At 39.2% G+C, this 21,809-nt stretch overlaps 2 protein-coding genes across 5 annotated transcripts in view; one reads left to right on the top strand and one right to left on the bottom strand.

The window, feature by feature from the left end:
• The window catches only part of FGF7 (fibroblast growth factor 7), a 62,276-nt gene that overhangs the window by 31,866 nt on the left and 8,601 nt on the right, over nucleotides 1–21,809 (top strand). The gene's annotated exons all lie outside the window — the stretch shown is intronic.
• Nucleotides 18,526–21,809, bottom strand: part of LOC119862621 (protein FAM227B) — a 58,847-nt gene continuing 55,563 nt past the window's right edge. For both annotated transcript variants that reach the window (XM_043494620.1, XM_043494622.1), the window contains one exon: nucleotides 18,526–18,727. In XM_043494620.1, the coding sequence (XP_043350555.1) occupies nucleotides 18,654–18,727 (74 nt within the window). In that variant the 3' untranslated portion in view covers nucleotides 18,526–18,653. The remainder of the gene's footprint in view (nucleotides 18,728–21,809) is intronic.

A 21,809-nucleotide genomic window follows, 5' to 3' on the forward strand; every position in this document is an offset into this window, starting at 1 on the left:
CTATCAAGTAGAAGAGACTATTTATAAATGTTTCTTTAAAGTAAACATGGAATGTATGGAATTCACAGCCTCAGTCCAAGGGGAAAATGAGTGTGATATTGCAGGGAAATCACAAATTTCTGATGATCATCCTGGATGATGAAGCATCTGAAGGTCTGGAACATGAACACATCACAAGTTTGAATAATCAATGACCTGCAGGTGCAACAGAGAGCACATACAGTCTCTCTTATCCCTGTTTAGAAGATGGACCAGGTTGCATTGGAAAAAGAGCAAGGTACCCAACATCAGAAGGTACTGATTGAAAGGACTTGTCGCATGGAACTTTCTGAAAAGAATGATTTACAGAAAAGGTTCACCAAAAATGTAACATATGGTATGAGTTGTGTACATAGTAGTAACTGTGAATCTGTAACTGTCAGTTTATTCATGTTACTACACAGAGTGCATGTTCAAGGCTTTTTACTGTATTTGGTATTCAGAAAAATGTATAAATATATTAAAAGAGCAAGGAAAAATGGAAAGAGCAGCCAAAGTCAAGCAGGTCTCTGCTAGAGAAAAAGGGGCGTATAATTTTATGGAAGGACCAAAGAGGAGTAAAGCAAAAAGGCTCCCCTAAAAGTAATAGAAAAAAAATCAACTCCAAATAATTTTTTTCTCAAATATAAACCTTAAGACACACCAAAGGGGAGACTTGTTCTTCTAAAGTAAACCCTCATGGATGAAAGCATTCAGGCAGTTATTTTGTTTCCAATATATCAAAAGCTAGAATTTAGGGATATAGCCTTTTCTTTCCTTGGGTCTGTGAACTTACTTTTGGAATAAATCAAAAATAAATGATTCCTTCTGACTATGAATATTATTGAAAAGGATGAAGATTATCGTTGACTTGAGACTCAGAGATGATATTTGTTGTACAAGGCTTGGCTATAAACTGTTAAAATGTGCTTATTGTTTGGTAACAATTACTTCTGTAAATGTGGTTCTGAATTCTGTCTTCCTCTTTTTCTATTTAATGCTAGTTAGGTTATTAACATCATAATTAATGCAAAAAAGCACCATCACATCCAATCCTATGTCTTAATCAGTATAAAACATGGGAGTTATGGAAGAACATTAATCCTGAATAACAATATTATTCCTTATTATTACCATATGTTTAGCTTTAGGGACAATGTTTTATTGGAGCGAAATGTAGTTTCGAGCAAAAAGAAAAATGACTAAGTACTATAAAAGAGTTTGACCAAGAAATTTGTATGAAGTGTACAATGGAGACCAGTGAAAGTAAAGAATTCCTAATGAGTTTAATTAGAAATTTACTAGTTTACTGAAATGCTCAGGAGAGGCACATTTTTCTTAAAGTGGCTGATACCATATACTGTTATTCACAAAACAGTTCTCTGAACCATGGTTTTTCAGTGTAGTTAAATGAGAAGTGTCACACATGTGGTGTTTAGTTAACAAATTAAGTACCAAAAAGACTGAGGCTGGAAGTGTCAGTGCTCCAAACAGACCTAAGTCTTCAAGGAATTTTGTCTAGTGGATAGAGCAGGGGACTGAGAGTCAGAACTTCCTGGATCAGTTGGTAACTATATCAATGATTCACTCTGTGACTTCGGGGAAGTTGCTTAGCCACTGTGTGCCTCAATTTTCCTAAGTAGAAAGTGGGTAGAATAATACATATGTTAGGAATTTGAGAAAGCACTCATATAGTATCTGTGGCTATGCACTAAACTTATTATTAACTCGAAGTCAAGCAATATGCCACAAAGCAAAACTGCAAATTAGATATAGTCATCAAAACTAATAAAATATAAAGGTCATGTTAATACACAATGTGTCTGTGTCCAAAATACTTCCTTAAATTATCTTTTATTTTACAAGACTGCCTCACATACCATATTTAACAAATCTTCAGTGCAACATGGAAGCCAAAATGGTTAAATAGGAAGATGGGGTATTTTCTCTAAAGCATTCCTCCTTCACCAAGAAAGGGACACATTCATCAAAGCTTTACTGATGAGAGCAGTCTCACTGAAATCCCCACTCTTCAATTCTGAAAGGAGGGAGGATTAAGCTTTATATGAGTGCTGGCCTATGTGTAGACACTTCCTAAAATGTACTCTGAATAGTAATAGTAAAAATGGCATTGCAGGATTCTGTTTGTTTCTCAATGATTTCCAAATGAATGTACTAAGCTTCTGAGTGAAAAAAAGTGTGCTTTTTCTAAATACCAACCTGGAAACTCAGACTAGGCTCTTTTCTTCTCACCCCTAGTAATGTGTACCCAGGAGGCCAAATTCTACCTTTGATGATACCTGTGCAACTTAGCTTTGACATGGTGCTGCAGAGGTGAAATAGAATACAACGTTAAATGCGTCGATTGATGATGCAGAATAAAAGAATGGAATCTATCTCACTCTTTAATAGTTGTATAGGAACTACAGGGCTAACCGGTGTAAAAAAATATTAAAACTTTACTTTTGTCACAAAGGTAAGCATATGTGACTCTGAAAGCACATGCAGATTATTATGACATCAGGAACAGGAGAAACTGGATGCAAAGTTCTTCTTTCTCAGTCTTTGAAAAAACGTTCTGCATAAATCTGGCCAGCAAAAACTGTCCTTAGCCAACTGGAAAAAGGAATACATATTTGAGTTCAAGTTCTCTTAGTCAACATTTAATTTCTCCATCAAACTATCATCATCCTTTGGCTAATATAGATGTGTTGTCCATAATAAGCTCAGCAACTAGCACTCTGAAAGAGGTCTTGTCATTTTAAGTTTGACAAAGAGAAGCTAGAATTAAACTCATGGAATTGGAAAGATGTATGTTAGCAATTGAATAAAGCAGTTCTGTATGAAAAGCCTCTTGGCATGATGCATTACATGATACTTGTGGGGGCAAGTCATCAAGGAAATAAAGGGGATCAGTTTAATGCTGGAGTCATTAAATTAACGGCAGCCTTTATAATCTTATTTTGATCACAAACAACAGTTTTCAAGGACCTGATCCTGCAAGAGTCTAAGTGCCTCCTGAAAAGTACCAAGAATCTTTCACTCCAATTTACTGGAGTGGAGCAGTTTTCAGCAACAAGCAGCTTGCTGGATCAGTTTCAAATCATTCCTAGAGACGTTCCTAAGGAACTTCACTCTTGGTGGGACAGCTAAAACAAACTGCAGCCTTAAAGCTGTCTGTCTTAGGTATTTATAGGGCAGCAATAACCATAATTAAGTTCCAAAAGGTCAGTATCTCAGATAAGCATCTTCCAGAACTTTCCAGATCAATGGATCTAACTAATTTTGTCCCTGGATTCTCATTAATATACTCATTTTCACATTATCTTATTTTCAACCAACTTAGTTCTCAATTTTAGTCTTGATTTCCTTCATAAATTCAATTTTAATCTCATCCTTATCCTCTTTGCATCATTTCTAAAGTAGCTAGCCAGTAAGTAGTTTCTTTCTGATTAGCCTCGAGTGGCTCAAATTTCACAACCATTTTATCCATCAATTGTTGCATACCAACACAACTCTTGGTCATTAACTTGTTCCATCTAGAAATTGTAATTAAACTGTTTAAGTATTACAAACAAGCAGAAGTGGAGAAATCCATAGATGATAAAATGTCAAATAAGGAAACTTTAAACTGAATAACTTCCTACTATGGTGTACTTTTTTTTTTATTAACTGATATTTTTATACCCCACTGCCATTGTTTGTGCCCAATGCATTTCTTGGATCAAATGGAGCATCTCGTACATTTAAACTGACCATAGAAGACACCATAATTCCCCTCCCCATACTGCCTCAGTCAATCATAACTAAAACTATGATCTTCCATAGTCTATCATATGCTTAACCAAAGAGATGTCTTGCATTATACTCTGAATAGTAGTAAATATGGGCTCTGGTAAAGCATCAGAGAAAGTGAGTTCCACAATTTGAGGACATTTGACTGAAAACATACTGCCTCCAATCCCCTAAACAGAATATCTGGAGAATGTCAGCAAAAGCACCTCTGTTGATTTTTGGAGACTGCCAGTTCCCCAACCATGTAGAAATTTAACTTGGAATTAATTAGGTAAGCAAACATTATTAAAATGCATGTAATTGGTTTACTTTAACCAAGAGGGCCTTGCATAAACTTGTTTTAATTTTAAATTTTTTAAATTTAATTTAATTTTAAATGTGGAGCAGTACTATGGAGTGAATAATCCTCACTGCAACACAATGCCTCTTTCTTAATATGTATTCCTAACAAAGCTATTTCTCAATTTACCACAAGAACAGCAAATCTGCCAAATGCTCTCAACTGAATTTCCATACTAAAGTAACATCTGCACATAGAAATCCTTGACAAAGGTCAATTAGCCCCTTAGGTTGCCTACCCAATTGATCCCGATAAAACCACAGAAAGGCTGACATGGGATCAGAGTAGAGTAATCAGTAAAGTAATCAGTAATCAGTAAAGAATTTAAGGACAGTAGCATAATTAATGCTAATCAATAGTGTTTTATGGAAAATAGATCTTGTACTCTCAGGAAAAAATCAAATTTGTTTGACAAGTTTGGCTGATAAAAGTAGGTAACTATATTGACATTTAGACTTTTATAAACCATTTGACTTGGTACTACGTAATCTGATTTAAAAAAAATAGTACTATACAAAAGCACATACTAAATAAATTAAGAATAGGTTAACAGATAGATCTCAAGAAGTAACTGTAAACCATCAGAATCGTCATCCATTGAGGATGTTTCTAATGGTGTCCTGTAGAAGAGAGTTCTTGGTGCAATGATATTCAACATCTTTATCAATGATCTGAGGAAAAAAAATAGGAAATCATTGCTGGGAAAGTTTGCAAGTGACACAAAAGTTGATGGAGTGGTAAATAATGATTAAGAAAGTGTTGTAGCCATGTTGGTCTCAGAATATTAGAGAGAGAAGGTGGGTGAAGTACACCTGAGAAAGAGCTCTGTGTAAGCTCAAAAACTTCTCTTTCATCAGCACAAATTGGTCCAATAAAAGATTATCCCACCCACCTTGTCTCTCTAATGATTAGGGAAGTCATTTTTACAGAGCAATTTGGATTGCTTGTGGCTGGGCTCCCTTGAACAACATGTTTTACACTACTGACAAATTCAAGTATGACTGCTCAGAGCTCCGGTACGAAACTGTGGAAAAACCTGAGTGTCTCTGGATTAAGTTTAGAAGTGTGTGCAACAAGAGTGATGTCATGGTGGGAGTCTGCTATAGACCACCGGACCAGGGGGATGAGGTGGATGAGGCTTTCTTCCGGCAACTCACGGAAGCTACTAGATCGCATGCCCTGATTCTCATGGGTGACTTTAATTTTCCTGATATCTGCTGGGAGAGCAATACAGCGGTGCATAGACAATCCAGGAAGTTTTTGGAAAGCGTAGGGGACAATTTCCTGGTGCAAGTGCTAGGGGAGCCAACTAGGGGGAGCGCTTTTCTTGACCTGCTGCTCACAAACCGGGTAGAATTAGTGGGGGAAGCAAAAGTGGATGGGAATCTGGGAGGCAGTGACCATGAGTTGGTTGAGTTCAGGATCCTGACGCAGGGAAGAAAGGTAAGCAGCAGGATACGGACCCTGGACTTCAGGAAAGCAGACTTTGACTCCCTCAGGGAACAGATGGCCAGGATCCCCTGGGGGACTAACATGAAAGGGAAGGGAGTCCAGGAGAGCTGGCTGTATTTCAAGGAATCCCTGTTGAGGTTACAGGGACAAACCATCCCGATGAGTCGAAAGAATAGTAAATATGGCAGGCGACCAGCTTGGCTTAATGGTGAAATCCTAGCGGATCTTAAACATAAAAAAGAAGCTTACAAGAAGTGGAAGGTTGGACATATGACCAGGGAAGAGTATAAAAATATTGCTCGGGCATGTAGGAAAGATATCAGGAGGGCCAAATCGCACCTGGAGCTGCAGCTAGCAAGAGATGTCAAGAGTAACAAGAAGGGTTTCTTCAGGTATGTTGGCAACAAAAAGAAAGCCAAGGAAAGTGTGGGCCCCTTACTGAATGAGGGAGGCAAGCTAGTGACAGAGGATGTGGAAAAAGCTAATGTACTCAATGCTTTTTTTGCCTCTGTTTTCACTAACAAGGTCAGCTCCCAGACTGCTGTGCTGGGCATCACAAAATGGGGAAGAGATGGCCAGCCCTCTGTAGAGATAGAGGTGGTTAGGGACTATTTAGAAAAGCTGGACGTGCACAAGTCCATGGGGCCGGACGAATTGCATCCGAGAGTGCTGAAGGAATTGGCGGCTGTGATTGCAGAGCCCTTGGCCATTATCTTTGAAAACTCGTGGCGAACGGGGGAAGTCCCGGATGACTGGAAAAAGGCTAATGTAGTGCCCATCTTTAAAAAAGGGAAGAAGGAAGATCCTGGGAACTACAGGCCAGTCAGCCTCACCTCAGTCCCTGGAAAAATCATGGAGCAGGTCCTCAAAGAATCAATCCTGAAGCACTTAGAGGAGAGGAAAGTGATCAGGAACAGTCAGCATGGATTCACCAAGGGAAGGTCATGCCTGACTAATCTAATCGCCTTTTATGATGAGATTACTGGTTCTGTGGATGAAGGGAAAGCAGTGGATGTATTGTTTCTTGACTTTAGCAAAGCTTTTGACACGGTCTCCCACAGCATTCTTGTCAGCAAGTTAAGGAAGTATGGGCCGGATGAATGCACTATAAGGTGGGTAGAAAGCTGGCTAGATTGTCGGGCTCAACGGGTAGTGATCAATGGCTCCATGTCTAGTTGGCAGCCGGTGTCAAGTGGAGTGCCCCAGGGGTCGGTCCTGGGGCCCGTTTTGTTCAATATCTTCATAAATGATCTGGAGGATGGTGTGGATTGCACTCTCAGCAAATTTGCGGATGATACTAAACTGGGAGGAGTGGTAGATACGCTGGAGGGGAGGGATAGGATACAGAAGGACCTAGACAAATTGGAGGATTGGGCCAAAAGAAATCTAATGAGGTTCAATAAGGATAAGTGCAGGGTCCTGCACTTAGGATGGAAGAATCCAATGCACCGCTACAGACTAGGGACCGAATGGCTCGGCAGCAGTTCTGCGGAAAAGGACCTAGGGGTGACAGTGGACGAGAAGCTGGATATGAGTCAGCAGTGTGCCCTTGTTGCCAAGAAGGCCAATGGCATTTTGGGATGTATAAGTAGGGGCATAGCGAGCAGATCGGGGGACGTGATCGTTCCCCTCTATTCGACACTGGTGAGGCCTCATCTGGAGTACTGTGTCCAGTTTTGGGCCCCACACTACAAGAAGGATGTGGATAAATTGGAAAGAGTACAGCGAAGGGCAACAAAAATGATTAGGGGTCTAGAGCACATGACTTATGAGGAGAGGCTGAGGGAGCTGGGATTGTTTAGTCTGCAGAAGAGAAGAATGAGGGGGGATTTGATAGCTGCTTTCAACTACCTGAAAGGGGGTTTCAAAGAGGATGGCTCTAGACTGTTCTCAATGGTAGCAGATGACAGAACGAGGAGTAATGGTCTCAAGTTGCAATGGGGGAGGTTTAGATTGGATATTAGGAAAAACTTTTTCACTAAGAGGGTGGTGAAACACTGGAATGCGTTACCTAGGGAGGTGGTAGAATCTCCTTCCTTAGAGGTTTTTAAGGTCAGGCTTGACAAAGCCCTGGCTAGGATGATTTAACTGGGACTTGGTCCTGCTTTGAGCAGGGGGTTGGACTAGATGACCTTCTGGGGTCCCTTCCAACCCTGATATTCTATGATTCTATTCTATGATTCTATGATTCTAAGGTCCCACATCTAGTCAAAAAAGAATATAGGGCACACTTAATGGATGAGAGACTGAAAGCAGTACTCCATAGAAGACTTGGAATTGTGGGGGATAAGTAACTGAACATCAGCTCCCAGTACAATACTGTGACCAAGATTGAAATTATGATGGTTGGGAAATATTGAATAGGGGCAGGAAGGTGGTGTTACTTTTTAGTGAGACCATTACTGGAATACTTTGTCCAGTTCTGGTGTCCACACTTTTAAAAGGATGTTGAAAAATTGGAAGAGTTCAGAAAATAGCAACACCAATGATTCAAGGTGTGAAAATTCATCTTATAGGGAGAGATTTAAGTAGCTCATTCTATTCAGTTTATCTAAGAGGTAACTTAATCATGGTACCTAAACTGGAAGAGAAATTCTGATAGCAAAACTCTTTAATCTAAAAAGGCAATGGCATAACAACATCTAATGGGGGGGAAACTGAAGCTAGACAAATTCAGACTCTAATCTTTTTTGTCCCTTTGCACTAGCTCCTACAATAAATGATAGAACATTTTTCATTTGTCTGTCATGTCATGAAATCCAGACTCCAGTGCCATTGAATCAAACGAAGAAGCAAAGGTGAAGGGTTATATTTAGAGAAGAAAAGAAATAGTGGATATGAGGATCAGCTGGAATACGTCTGATGTGTCAGTTGTTTTCTGTTGCCATTTGAATACTGCTTAGGAAGTGTAAGAAAAATAGAAGCAATTAGAAATGTATTTAAAATGTATATACAGTATATTCCAATTAAGTACAAGTAATTTATTTTTTCTTTGTGTAAAAGGTTGATTTTTTTAAATCTCTGTGTGAAATTACAGAGTTCACTAACGTTAGTTCTGTATGGTACCTGCTGGTACAAACCTTCATTTGTTTTGCTGAAGCCAGTTCGGAATATAAATTAAAATTCTAAACTCTGTGAACAGTAATATGATAAAATAGAATTTAATTCAATAACAAGAAAGGAAAAGAGTTCAATCTGGAACATCTTTTAGATGAATACCTTTTATTTATGTTAATTTATATTCCACTCCATTCTGTTTAAAAAAAAAGACAATCTCACAAATTGCTCTACTTAAAAATGGACTTTAAAGATGCATACAATTAATAAAAAAATAACCACCACTAAAATGATACACTCAAAATACTGTATCTATATACAGTTGTTTCAAAGAAGGTGGTGCTTCTTAAAACTGATCTACAAATCAATTGCATTAAAGTATGCAACTATTTTCAGCATATAAATACTGATATAGTCTTCTAGAAAGACTCTCTACATTTAATTAGCCAGTTAATGAATGTATTTATTGTGCTGTCTCACATAATGCGAACAGGCACAAGTTAATATCAATAAAGTCTATGTGAAACATTTCCAAAAGTATATACAATTGAACCTCTTTTAATTTGTTCTTTCTTGATTGCTATTAATGCTTTAAAAAGCACAAACATTAATTTATTAAATCTTCAGAATAAAAGAGCATAAACTACATTTAAACTCGGACATGTTAGCAAAAATAGAGGGTTTTTTCCCTTGGCCTTGAATCATCTCAAAGGTCATATGAACTCAAACATGCATTTCCAAATTAGTTAGAAACACAAATTAACTGCAGTTAAAAACAGTTTCATTTTTATTTCACTTATTCGCCATCCAAGTCTTTCCTGTCCCATCTTTATCAATTTGGCATCCAACACAATTTACTGAAGGGCGGTGCTCACTAGATGTTTTATGTACGAGTTCCCTACAATGCCACTTTCTGTCTTCATAAAAATCAGCATACTTGCTGCTTTTATAATTGGTGATTTTGATGGATCAAATGTGATATAACACGTGTAGAAGGTTAAAAAAACAAAGATGTTTTCATATGTAGAAATGGAAGAAAATTCTGCCGTTATGAAACATTTTGATTTTTTTAAAATACGCTTTAGAGGTGTTAAAAACAAATTTTAAAGGGAAAGTGCTTACAATGCATAAGAAATAGATCCAATGGTGAATTTTGTCTTTGTCCACCTTTCCTGAGGAACTATACCTCCTCTATTTCTTTCCCTTTCTTTCCAGCATTTGAAGGCAGTTTTAAAAGGGGAGCAAGCAGGTTCAAAGCTATTGTGATACAGGTTTCATTCTTTACCTGAAAATGTCTTCTCGTAACATACACATATGCCAATCTAGAGGAATAAGTGAGGGGAAAAACCCATGGTAGCTGCTCTGCTGAAAAATGTTTCCAATGCCAAAACCCTCCCACGGTAAAGGCTATAGAAACAATGGTACTTGTGAGTGGGGCTTTCATTCTTTAGTGGGAAAGCAGCATCCACAGAGACATTAGGAGGAGAGAGCTATTTCCAAAAACACCAGATGTTGGAATGTTTGGTAATGGAGCCATATGCATAGGGCTTCCACAGTGAAAAACCTACACTTAAGAATCTTTTCCCATTGCTCCCTGGGCATTCTTGTCAGAAGGCACCCACTTTGCATACACTGGTGGCCAATAAAAGACTATTGGTCATATAGGCTTCTTGGAGCTAAGGAGATGTCAGAAGGAAAGCTAGTGGGAAAGGTGTTTCGAAGTAGGTTAGGTCTGATTGGATGCCAAAAATTAGGCTGCTCTGACGGTTGAGCTGGCAGTTCTTAGAAACAGCAAGGAATGGTTGGCATCACATTCTCATCCTCCAAAAGTAGAAAAGTGTCAGGAAAGAGTCATGTTCTCGGCATCTTGGCTGCTAAGCTGATCAGAGAAATAAAAGAACTGATCCTGCAAAATGCAGGAAAATGTGCCAGAATGTTTAAGTCCAAGATACAAAAAAATGATGAGTAGAATATGGAGCACAGAAAAACTAATAAGAACACCTTTTACTGACAAGAAGTAATCCCTGCCTTCTAGCAGGAATAAGGAGGAAACAAGTTCTAACCCCTACTTCCTTTGGGCTCAAACTTCATTGGGATTTTAAGGGTTCTTCCAGAGGCATTAGGTCACATGCAAGCCCTCTTCCCCAACCACATGAGCTTTGGGAAGGGAAAACAGGGGTAGAGCTAGTCCTAGAAATTGGAGACTACCCCAACAGGAGCAGGTAACCAAGCACCTCTTCACAGCTCCCAGAACACAGGAGACATCCTCACACTCTGCTGCCTTCACTTAAGGTTCTGCACATTTTCTGTTTGCTGATTGACTGCTTGTTTTGACTGCCTCCACCACATCCTTCACAGTCCCTCAGCTACCTTCTTCCTTCCCCATTCTGCTCTTTCTCTATCCTCATCTCTGCTTCTCTGTCCCTTCAATTTCACTCTTCCTATTCCTTTGTCTTTCCTGCTTCCTTAAGCCTATTAAGTCATCCTTTCATGCATCACCCGCTTTATCCCCAATCTGTAAAACATTTAAAAAAAAACCAAAACTCCCACCCATACCCTCAGAAGCACACACAAAAAGGAACCCACCTAACCTTTATCATCCACTACTCTAATCATTCTGCTTATTTTTTGCATGCCTTTTTTTCATCCTGTGTCTGTGCAATTCTCAACACAATGGAGCACTGATCTCTGCTGGTGCTATTGTAAAACAGGTAATGGTAATAATACTGGTTGCTAAACACCTCATCATCATGTTGGAGACTACAATTTGGTACATGTTTCCTCATACATTTATATATTCCACCTTATATATTCCTCAGTTCCTTTTTTATCCTGGCCATTTGTGAGTAAGGATGCAAGCACAGAGACTAGCAACTACTCAGTATAAGGCAGGTGAAGTACACATAATTATTTTTATTCATGCGCAGACTTAACTTGTGGTGGTGTGGATAAATGTTTCCTACATGGTAGGCCAAAGGCCAAAGAAACACTTCTCTTAAGTAGAGGAGTATATTGAGCTGATGTCTAGTGAAGGTGAGACATGAGGTGTTCCTATAGACTTTTCTGGTTGTTTATATCAGAGATAGTAAGGACAAAAGCTTCTTTTGCAGAGTTGCTTCAATGGAATGTTATGGGTAGGTGCACTTGTGCCTCCATATTTGTGATGGGAAGTTGTATATGAGAATCCAAGCTGCAAAAAACACATTCACTACACAAACCAATGCTCTCTGCACATGGAACAGCTGCACTTTACAGTAATGCCAGCATCTGTTTTGTGGTTTGTAGGCATTTTGGTCTTGCAGAGTTGTTTTAACCTTGTTGACTCCTTAAGGTTTTTTTGCTAATTCATGGTAAATATTTTTTTCCATGTCTTGAATGCAGTGGCTTATTTGTTCATTGTTTTCTACTTTGGCTTTGACTGTTGGCCTCATACATATGGCAACACATATGACTGTGGTTGCCTTTTGCTCACCACCCATGTAGGTTAAGAGTGCACATTGATCAAGGATAGCCATAATAGATTAGATTATTTTTAATTTATTTAATGTAGATTCTATGCTAAGAACTACTGGATCTCACTGTTTGGATTATTCTGAAATGGATCAATATTGTTCTGAGAACATTTATGGGCAAAGCCATGCCCTGACCTAGGTTTTCAGATTGTAATACTGTCCTACAGAGCGAGATCAGGGAATGAGTCAAGAATGTAAATGTGTACTCTTGAGTCTTGGCCCATTGACATTCAAAATCAGTATGCCCATAAGCTCATCCCATTTATTATGCAAGCTATTTGTTTCCTAGTACTGGCATAGTTCCAGTCCCACTGAAACCCAAATGTTTTGAACTTAAGGCAGTGCATCCTGATGTACTTTCCATTCATTATCAGAGGTTTAATTTGTCCTTGTTAAAGTGGTTGAATGGGCTGCAGCCAACAATTATCATGCTGTCTTCCTGAGAAAAGATAACAGGAAGCATTAGTTAAGAGTGTAAATGATCTATTCCTTACATTGATAGAACATCTCAACTCTTGTACTGCAGAACATATCAAGCTATATGTGGAACACTGACCATGCAACCATGGGGAATTGTTTGGAATTTTATGTTCATTTTATGAAAATTACTCTCTCGTTTTCAATTTTATTTGTTTGTCCATTTGCAATTTCTTCCTCTTGCTAGCTTTAATTCTACTCCTTTCCCAGTTTCCTCTGGTGTCTTCTAAGGCAATTCAGCATTTACATGGTTCCTTTGGATGAAGCAATCCAAAGACAAAGTTTTGATTTCCATTCTAAAAACAGATGACACACCGATTTATTTGAAGAATAGTCACTATTGCTCCCTTCAGCAATTTCCAGTATTATATAACAAATTGAAGACACTAAGATAATGCCACTAAAATAATGAATTAAATACTGTACTACTCAAACTGAACCACCAATTGCTGTTTCCAGATAAAACCAAGTGTAAAAGTTTCCTCTTTCACTTCCTCTCTTGTTGGATTCTCATCATTTCATATGAAGAGAAACTGAAAGGACTGGGATTATTTACCTTTGAAAAAAAGACATGCAAGAGCAGACAAAGTAAAAGTATGATATGGAAAAGAGTTGTTTCATAATACAAGGAGTCTTCTAATTAAATCAAAAGGCAGCAAATTCAAAACTGATAAAAAGAAATACATTTTCACACAGTGCATAATTAAATTGTAGAACTCATTGACACAGGATGTTGCTGAAGCCAAGAATTTAACAAGATTATTCAAAGAAGTATTAGACATTTATCTATATGACAAGAAGATTCACAGTACTAACAAATAATGCTTAGAACATTTTTTGGAAGGGATATAAAACCCTATGCTTCAAGCCTTAGAGACTGGTTTAATTATTAGATATGAAAAAGAGACTTGGACGGATTTTTCCACATCTGCCTCCTGTGTAGTTTCGTGCACCTTCCCGAAACGTCCAGTATTGGCTACTGTAAAAGTCGAGATACCACACAAAACTGATTTCAGGTCTGAGCCAGACTGGTAATTTCAAAGTTTCCTATGATTTTAAAGCAGAGAACTCAGTTCATTCTATGCATACCTACTGAGCAAGTAGGTATGCATACCTACTGTCCTGCATACCCTACTGAGCAGGCATTGCTTGTTTCCACAACCCAAAATTAAATTCTGGTCCTACTGAAGTCAATGATAGTTTTGCCATTTACTTCAGTGGGGCCAGAATTTCACTCAATGTTTAAAACAATCTACAAACTTTTGTATGTTGAGTTGCCACTACTGACCCTTCCCCCCGTATTGTCTGCTTGTATTGATCCTCTTCCTTCAAGCAAACCAGCCAATAGGAGTTCACATGTGAGATTAAAAGCCCAGATAGAAAGCAGCTCACATTTGCTATTTTTTTGTGCAGAGGGACCCTGAAATGTACAGAGACTCTTCTTAGCTTCCTAAGATAAACTAGCCATCAAACGTACACTAGAATGGATACATCAGCATCAGTGAGGAGTTTGCTTAAGCAAGGTTGTTTGATGGTTATTCATACTGTCTCCCTTCATGACATAATATTGCTGTTTTGTTGTTGACCTTAATCATACAAACCCCTCAGGAGCAAGAGGCCTGTGCGTTCCCAACTACCCATAGTTCAGAAAATTGAGGCTTTTATGGCACTTGGAAGGAAAGCAATCAATGGCCTTGCCCAATCCAGTCAAAACATGAATGTAGTTTTCTAAATTTCAGAAAGAGTTTGAGGTCAAACGGTCAACCAGATCATCTCCTGTATATCACAGGCCACCAGCACCACCTACTATCCACACACTACACCCAACAACCAATTTTAGACCAAAGTATTACAGCCCACAGGAGATCAGACTATCATGTACCACAGACGAGAATAGGAGAGACCAAGACACACAGGTGCCCAAGGCCTCCAGAATGGCAGGGAAATGATTACATGAGATATACCCACATAATCCTGGCAAGTATCTCACACCCACACGCTGCAGAAAAAGGCAAAAACTCAACAGAGTTACTTCCAATCTGAACTCGGGGGAAATTCCTTCCCGCCTCCATATTTGGTGATCAGTTAGACCCTGAGCATATGAGCAAGAATCAGCCATCCAAACACCTGAGAGATGGCTTAGTGTCACCTTAGAAGCTGGCCTCCTTGTCTAATGCCTCATCTCCAGCTGTGGGTATCCCTGATGCTTCAGAGGAAAGAGATTTAAAAAAAAAAACCCGAAGACAACAGAGCAGGGAATCCTTTCCCGACACCTGCAGGTGGCCAGCTGAAACCCTGAAGAATGATCTTTTAGGAAACATAAAACTTAAACTGGAAATAAGCCCCAGAACTGTTGAGCTCTGCCCCTTACCATCACAACCAACCCTGTCATACAGTTGCAGTAATAAATCTGTCCAGTTTACTCATAAAACTAATTATGTTGTTTGTTCCCAGAACTCCTATTGGGGAGGCAGTTCCAGAACTTCACCCCACTGATGGTTAGAAACTGTCTTCTAATTTCCAGCCTGAATTTGTTCATGGCCAATTTATATCCATTTGTTCTTGCACCAACATTGTCCTTTAGCTTAAATAGCACTTTACCCCTATGGTATTTACCTCCCCTCCTATTGTATTTATAGAAAGCAATCATATCCCCTCTCAGCCTTCTTTTTGCTAGACTAAACAAGCTAAGCTCATCCAATCTCCCCTCATAAGATTGATCAAGGGATGGAAGGTCTTTCTACTAGTTCTTTTCTGCATCTGTTCCAATTTAAAATCATCCTTCTTGAAAATGGGTGACCAGAGTTGAACATAGTATTGCAAATGAGGTCTTACAAGTGCCTTGTACAATGGCATTAATACTTCACTACCTCTGTTAGAAATTCCTTGCCTGATACAGCCTAGGATCACATTTGCCTTTTTCATGGCTGCATAACAAATCAGTCATCCTATGATCGACCCACATACACAAGTCTCTCTCCTCCTCTGTCACTTCCAACTGGTAAGCCCCTAGTTTGTAGCAGAAATTCTTATTATTAGACCCTAAGTGCTTAACCTTGCACTTTGTACTACTGAAATTCATCTCATTTCTTTCACTCCCATCTGCAAGGTTATCTAGCTCTGCATGTATAATATTCTGGACCTCCTCTGTACTGACGATGCTTCCCAACTCTGCATTATCAGCAAACTTTTCATTAATAAAAATATTTAATAAGATTGGTCCCAAGACTGATCCTTGAGGAACTCCACTAGTTGCCTCCCTCCAGACCAATAATTCGCCTTTCAGCACAATCGGTTGCCTTCTCCCCTTTAGCCAGTTCCTTATCCATCTTACAGTTCTTGTACTGATCCCCAGCTTTCCTAATTTAACAAATAATTTCCCATGTGGCACCATATCAAATGCTTTGCTGATGTCCAAGTAAATTAGATCTACTGCACTTCACTTATATAAAAAATTCAGTTATTTTCTCAAAGATGGAAACTGGGTTCTACCTTTAGTAAACCCATGTTGTGTCACATCTCCTTTACCATTCACCTCTATGAATTTAATTTTAGTTTTTCCTTCACAATTTGTTCTAAAGCCATGCCTACTTCTGAAGTCAGACTAACAGGTCTGTAATTGTTCAGATCACTTTTTCTGCCTTTGTTAAATATAGGTACAATGTTAGTTATTCTCCAGTCACATTGTAGTACCCTCCCCCCCCCAAACAGATAGTTTTATTAAAAATACTTGCTACCAGACTAGCAATCTCTTGTGCTAGTCCTTCAGTATCTGGGACGGAAGTTATCCAGTCCCCATGATTTGAGCGCATTAAGCACTTTAAAGGTTTTCTTCCACTTCAGATGTGGAAATTGGCATTTCTAGATACTCATTTCCATCAGCCATACTGCCTTCATGCATATGTTCCATATTATCATCCTTATTGAAGAAAGAAAAAGGAAAGAGAAAGGGGTAGGGAAAAATGAAATAAGAAAAACAGGATAAGAAATATTCCACTCAGAAACCTGGTTGACTGATGTCTCCTAGTTTCCTTAGGAAAGCATGTAGTAGCATAACACCAGTCATAACTGAATTATTAATAACTAGAGTTGGTCAGGAATATTTCACCAAAACATTTTTTTTAAATAGAACTTTACAATTTGTTGAAACCTAAACCTTTTGCAGAACAGTATTGGTCTCAACAACACTTATCAGGAAAGGCTTCTCAGGTCAAGGATGGAAAAAACGAGAGAGAGAGAGAGAGACAGACAGACTACTGCACTGCAGAAATAGCCAACAGCCCAGTGGATAGGGCCCTCATGTTAGATGTGGGAGACCCAGATTCAAATCCCTGTTCTGTCTGGTTTGGAGCAACAACTTTAATCTGGGTCTCCACATTCCAGGGGAGTGCCCTCACCACTTGGCTATTCTGGGGCTCTCTTTCTCATTTTTTCATGAAACATTTATAATTCTTGGTTTTGTTCTATCAGACCGAAACAAAATTTTGTATTTTTCTGGTAAACATATTTCTTGTTTTCTGCCCAGCCCCACTAATAAAATACAACTGAAGCATGAACATCTTTCAAAGAATTCAAAAAGGGCCACTGTATCTCTATAACTGCAGATTCTTAGATTTATGACAAAAGGCAAGAGGAAAGACCTGCTCGGTATAAGCCATTGTCCAGATGGTCCATCTACTACATAATTCCACTGCCATATACACATACATATCAGGGAGGAGCTGTGGCCACGCTACTCCAGCCCAAATCTTGCTTTATTGGACACGCTGAAGTTGCAGTCCAGATACCTAGAGACAGCCAAGGAATCTGCTCCTTCAGGGCCACTCGCATATGGCTGACACTCAGGGTATGTGCTCATTATCAGAATTTCACCGTGACTAAAAATCTGTTCTTCAAATGCTGAATATGACATTTTCAAACATTCACAATTCTGTTCATTTTTCAACCAGTCTTGTTTTAACTTAGTCGTGGATATATGCTACTCTTCAATGAGGAGTGTTTCCATGTCAAATTCTGCCATTTTTGAGCTATCCATATTGAAAAGAAATATGGCAACATTTTAGAGAGAGAAAGGTGTTTGTTTTCTTGTACATGGACATGATTTCCTGACTGGAGGCTTTAAGGTACTATTTGTTGAAAAAGAGAAAAACATCTTAGATTATTTTTAAATTGTTTGACTTCAAGAAAATAATGAGCAGCTTATTTTATGTGGTATAGCACTGCTACCCTTCTTGATTTTCAAAGGATAGTTTTCGTTTTTACAGAGCTATACTGTGTCTTTTGAGCTACTGTCCAGGACCTTAAAATATCCAAAAACATTTGAGGCCACCACAGTTTCACACCCTAATGGGCCATGTTGAACCATCCAGGCAATATCCAGCTACAGTAGGAGGACAGGAGACACTGGATGTGCTTTAATTAGACCACAATTCTACTCTTAAATATCAGGGACTAACCATCAGATAAAATTTTACAATGCAGGTAATTCCATAATTCTTACGAAATACTTTTGGGGCTGACATCGGCCTTCCCCCTTACTCATAGCCAGATCCCAGCCAATCCACTGCTCTCCCCTTGTATGGGGTAAAGGGGGCTATAAAGGAGTGGTGGGGGTTGACTCCTCACCATACCAGTTGTAGGAGCCCCAACCCCCCTTTCTCTGATCCTTTAAAGAATACCTCCTTTAAATCCTTTACCAGTCCATTTTATCTGATCACCATGTCCATTCCCTGCAGAATACATGCACAGGATATTTGCCACAAGCTTACATAATGAATTGCAACAGTATAGCCTAATGGCCCTTTCCTAACCTAATAGGCCACTAACCTGCAGTAGGGAAGGCCACCCTTCCCCCACCCCAAAAAAACCCAAAGCAAAACAACCAAAGCCACATCTTGCCTACCCCAATCTGGTGGTGAGAGAAAAATTTCTTCCCAGTTCCCTTGAAAAAGAAGTATCTAGGGTAATGACTGCAACAGATCATGAGAAAACCTGTATTTTAACTACTTATGTGAGTGGGAGGCTGAGTGCTGCTCACCTGCTCCAGGTAAAAGAGGTCTGGACCCCATCCAGTCACCTGTGGGAGAGATAACAAGATGTCTGCTGACCTGGTCTGGCTGACTTCTCTCTATTTTTTATGTGGAACAGATAATCTTGGAGGCAGGGGAGGGCTTTAAAAGGGCAATGACCCCTTTCCTGTGAGCAGGTGGAATTAAAGGGGGGGGGGGTAACTCACCTTCTTTGTCAAACCAAACAAAGATTGGTTATTTAATGTGTGGTGAGGGCAATTGAAATGCTAATGGTAAAATGTTTGTAAAGTTTTTTCTGGTTTATCCTAATTATTCTTTAAATGACACACCCATGATTGTTCTCCCCTCATAGAGAGAGATCTGATGATATAGCAATGCAGTATGGTTTTCTTTTTCCTAGTTGGCAGTAGATTTTTTGTGACATCTGATTTTTGCTCACTGCAAGAGTGTGTGTTTGTTTTACGGGGAAGTAGAAGGATTGGGGGAGTTTGCCAGTTTTTCTGTGGACTAGTTCAGTTTTCTGTGGATATATTACCCCGGATTAAGCACTCAGTCTACTGCAACTCACAGTTGAGTATTTGCTCATTATGTAATTCTTGTAACACCAATGACACACACCATCATCCATCCAGTGCTTAATTTGTAATGAAAGAGGTGCCATAGCTCAAGCAATTTTTTTACATTCATAACTGATGCAGCAAGCCCAGAGCTATGAACTGCCAAGCCTAGAGATGTCAGGGCTCAGCCGTGGCACAAATTAAGCACTGTATCCACCAGATGATTGGTATGTAGTATCATGCATTGTTTGACTAAGGGTACCTCTATACTGCTGCTGGGAGAGAGCTTCCCAGCTCATGTAGACAGACAAATGCTAGCTCTGCTAAATCTAGTGGGCTAAAGGTAGCAGCGTAACCAGGGGTAGCACAGGCAGCAGCTTGGGCTAGCCAGCCGAACACAAACCTGCCTGGCCATCCTGGCTGTGTACTCGGGCAGATAGTACAAGCCCCTGCCTGTGCTACTCCTGGCTACTCTGCTGCTTTTCGTATGCTAGGTTGACCAGAGCTAACATGTCTGTCTACTCATGGGAAGCACACTCCCAGTTACATGTAGATGTACTCTTACAACAGGCAATATCTAGCAAAAGGAAACATGAAACAACAACAAAAGCTATAGTCCTTTTCTCAGCTGAGATTGTGGGGGCCCTCTAGCCTCCTGTAGCCATAGATAGGGCCTGCTTGTCCTCTTACAGACTTCTGTTTCAGTCACAGGAGAGTGTACTACTCTCAGCTCTCTTTTGGTTGCAGGCTCCTTCATGCACCTTGGGCCTTCATGTATATCATGCAGTCTGGAATCAGACCCAATCACTAGATGCTGTCCAACTGGGTCAGCTGATTACCAGCACCAACCTGCTGGACTTCCATCCAGAACAGGGCTGACTACTTCTTGCCCTCCTGGCTCTTAAAGAGACAGCACTCTGTTACATTATATGTGAGTTAATCTTGAGAGGGAGGCATGTTCTGAGCATGGGACTGAGAATCAGGAACTCCTGAGATCCAGTCCTACGCTTACACTAACGCCCTCTGTGGTTTTGCGGAAATCACTTATTGCAGACTTCTACTGGCAATAAAGATACTTTATTCTTCCCAGCACCTTGTGATGTAAGAGTAGATAGTGCAGGTAAAGTCTACAGTCTAGGACACCACTGCACAGGAGCAGAACATCTTCAAAAAAGTAACATTCAAAGACTTAACAATGTCCCTGGCATTCCACAGTCTCTGTGGATCAGAGGGTAAAAGATTTCTGAGATAGTATCCTAATTATTTATTATATAAACTATGAGAGCCATGTAATAATAAGCGAAAGAGTGCTTAATATATTTTTAAAATAAGAACCCTAATTTATCTTTTTTTCCTCAAGCATAGTAAATGTATTGAATTTTATTTACTAAAAGAGGATTTTCAGGAAATAAGAAGCAAAACCACATAATTTATTAATATAACTAATCTGCAACTGACACTATCTTTTTACTCATTTATAGGGTATAATTATAATAGCTAGGGTTTTATTCAACAAAGTCCTTCAATTTCGGCAAGGTAGGCTGTATAAAATGGCTCAGCATCTCCAATAACTATACATAATTCAGGAACCAAACCAGTAATGCCAAATTCTGACCTTGGATACCTGAATGCAAGTCCCAGTGACTTCAATGGGAGTCATGCACACACATTCCAGGGTAGGATTTAGAGATATTATGATTATTTGTTTGGTCATATAATTCTGATTCCTGATTCTTTGACTATTCTCTCAGCATTCCAAGCAAGAGAACAGCATACCCCAATTTACTTGAAGGTTGCCAGACAGCATACAAGTATGAGTTTGGCATGTGTCAAAAAAAATCAATATAATGGTGAATTTCATCACTAAATTAAGAAATAATGGGCTAAAAATTACAAATTCAGAAATTCTAAGTTTAATACAGTATCATTTTCTTAGAATACAGATTTTAGCATCTTCCCTTTTAAAAGTAATATTATTTACCACTATATGTTGCTTTTTGACAGCCTATGGATCCCTGGTTTTGTACCTATGACCCTCACTCTTGACCCTGTTATTCATCAATTGTCCCCTGTAATTATTTGAATCCTGGGTTCAGTAGCTCCTCCCTTTAGGCTGGGGGAGGGGTCTTCAGACATAGTCAGGCTTGTGCCCACCCACCTCTCTGCTTTTCAACAGGTACACTATCTTAGCCATCAATAGCAGTTTACTCAGGCATGTCTACTCTGTTCTGCGAAGTCATTATAAATCCTTAATTCATTTTCTTTCCACACAGATAAGAAATGTCAAACATATATTTGATTGGCTAGATGCAGGCCAATCATCTGCTTTGAATACTCCACTGGAGTTTCAAAACCATGAACTTTAAAGTGAAAGTTAATACAATTTTTGGTGAGCTTCACTTTGAAGTTGTTTGGCTCAAATCCTTTTTGCAATGCTTGCACACAGAGTGAAACTTGTTAAAAACTTGAAAATTTTACTTGAAGTTTGGTAGATTCTACAATGGAGTAGAGAAGTATCAGAGAACAGATAAAAGAACAGAGGAGCACAGAGTAAGGGAAGAGGCATTAGATC

This window comes from Dermochelys coriacea, chromosome 10 (genome assembly GCF_009764565.3).
Source record: "Dermochelys coriacea isolate rDerCor1 chromosome 10, rDerCor1.pri.v4, whole genome shotgun sequence".
NCBI lineage: Eukaryota > Metazoa > Chordata > Testudines > Dermochelyidae > Dermochelys > Dermochelys coriacea.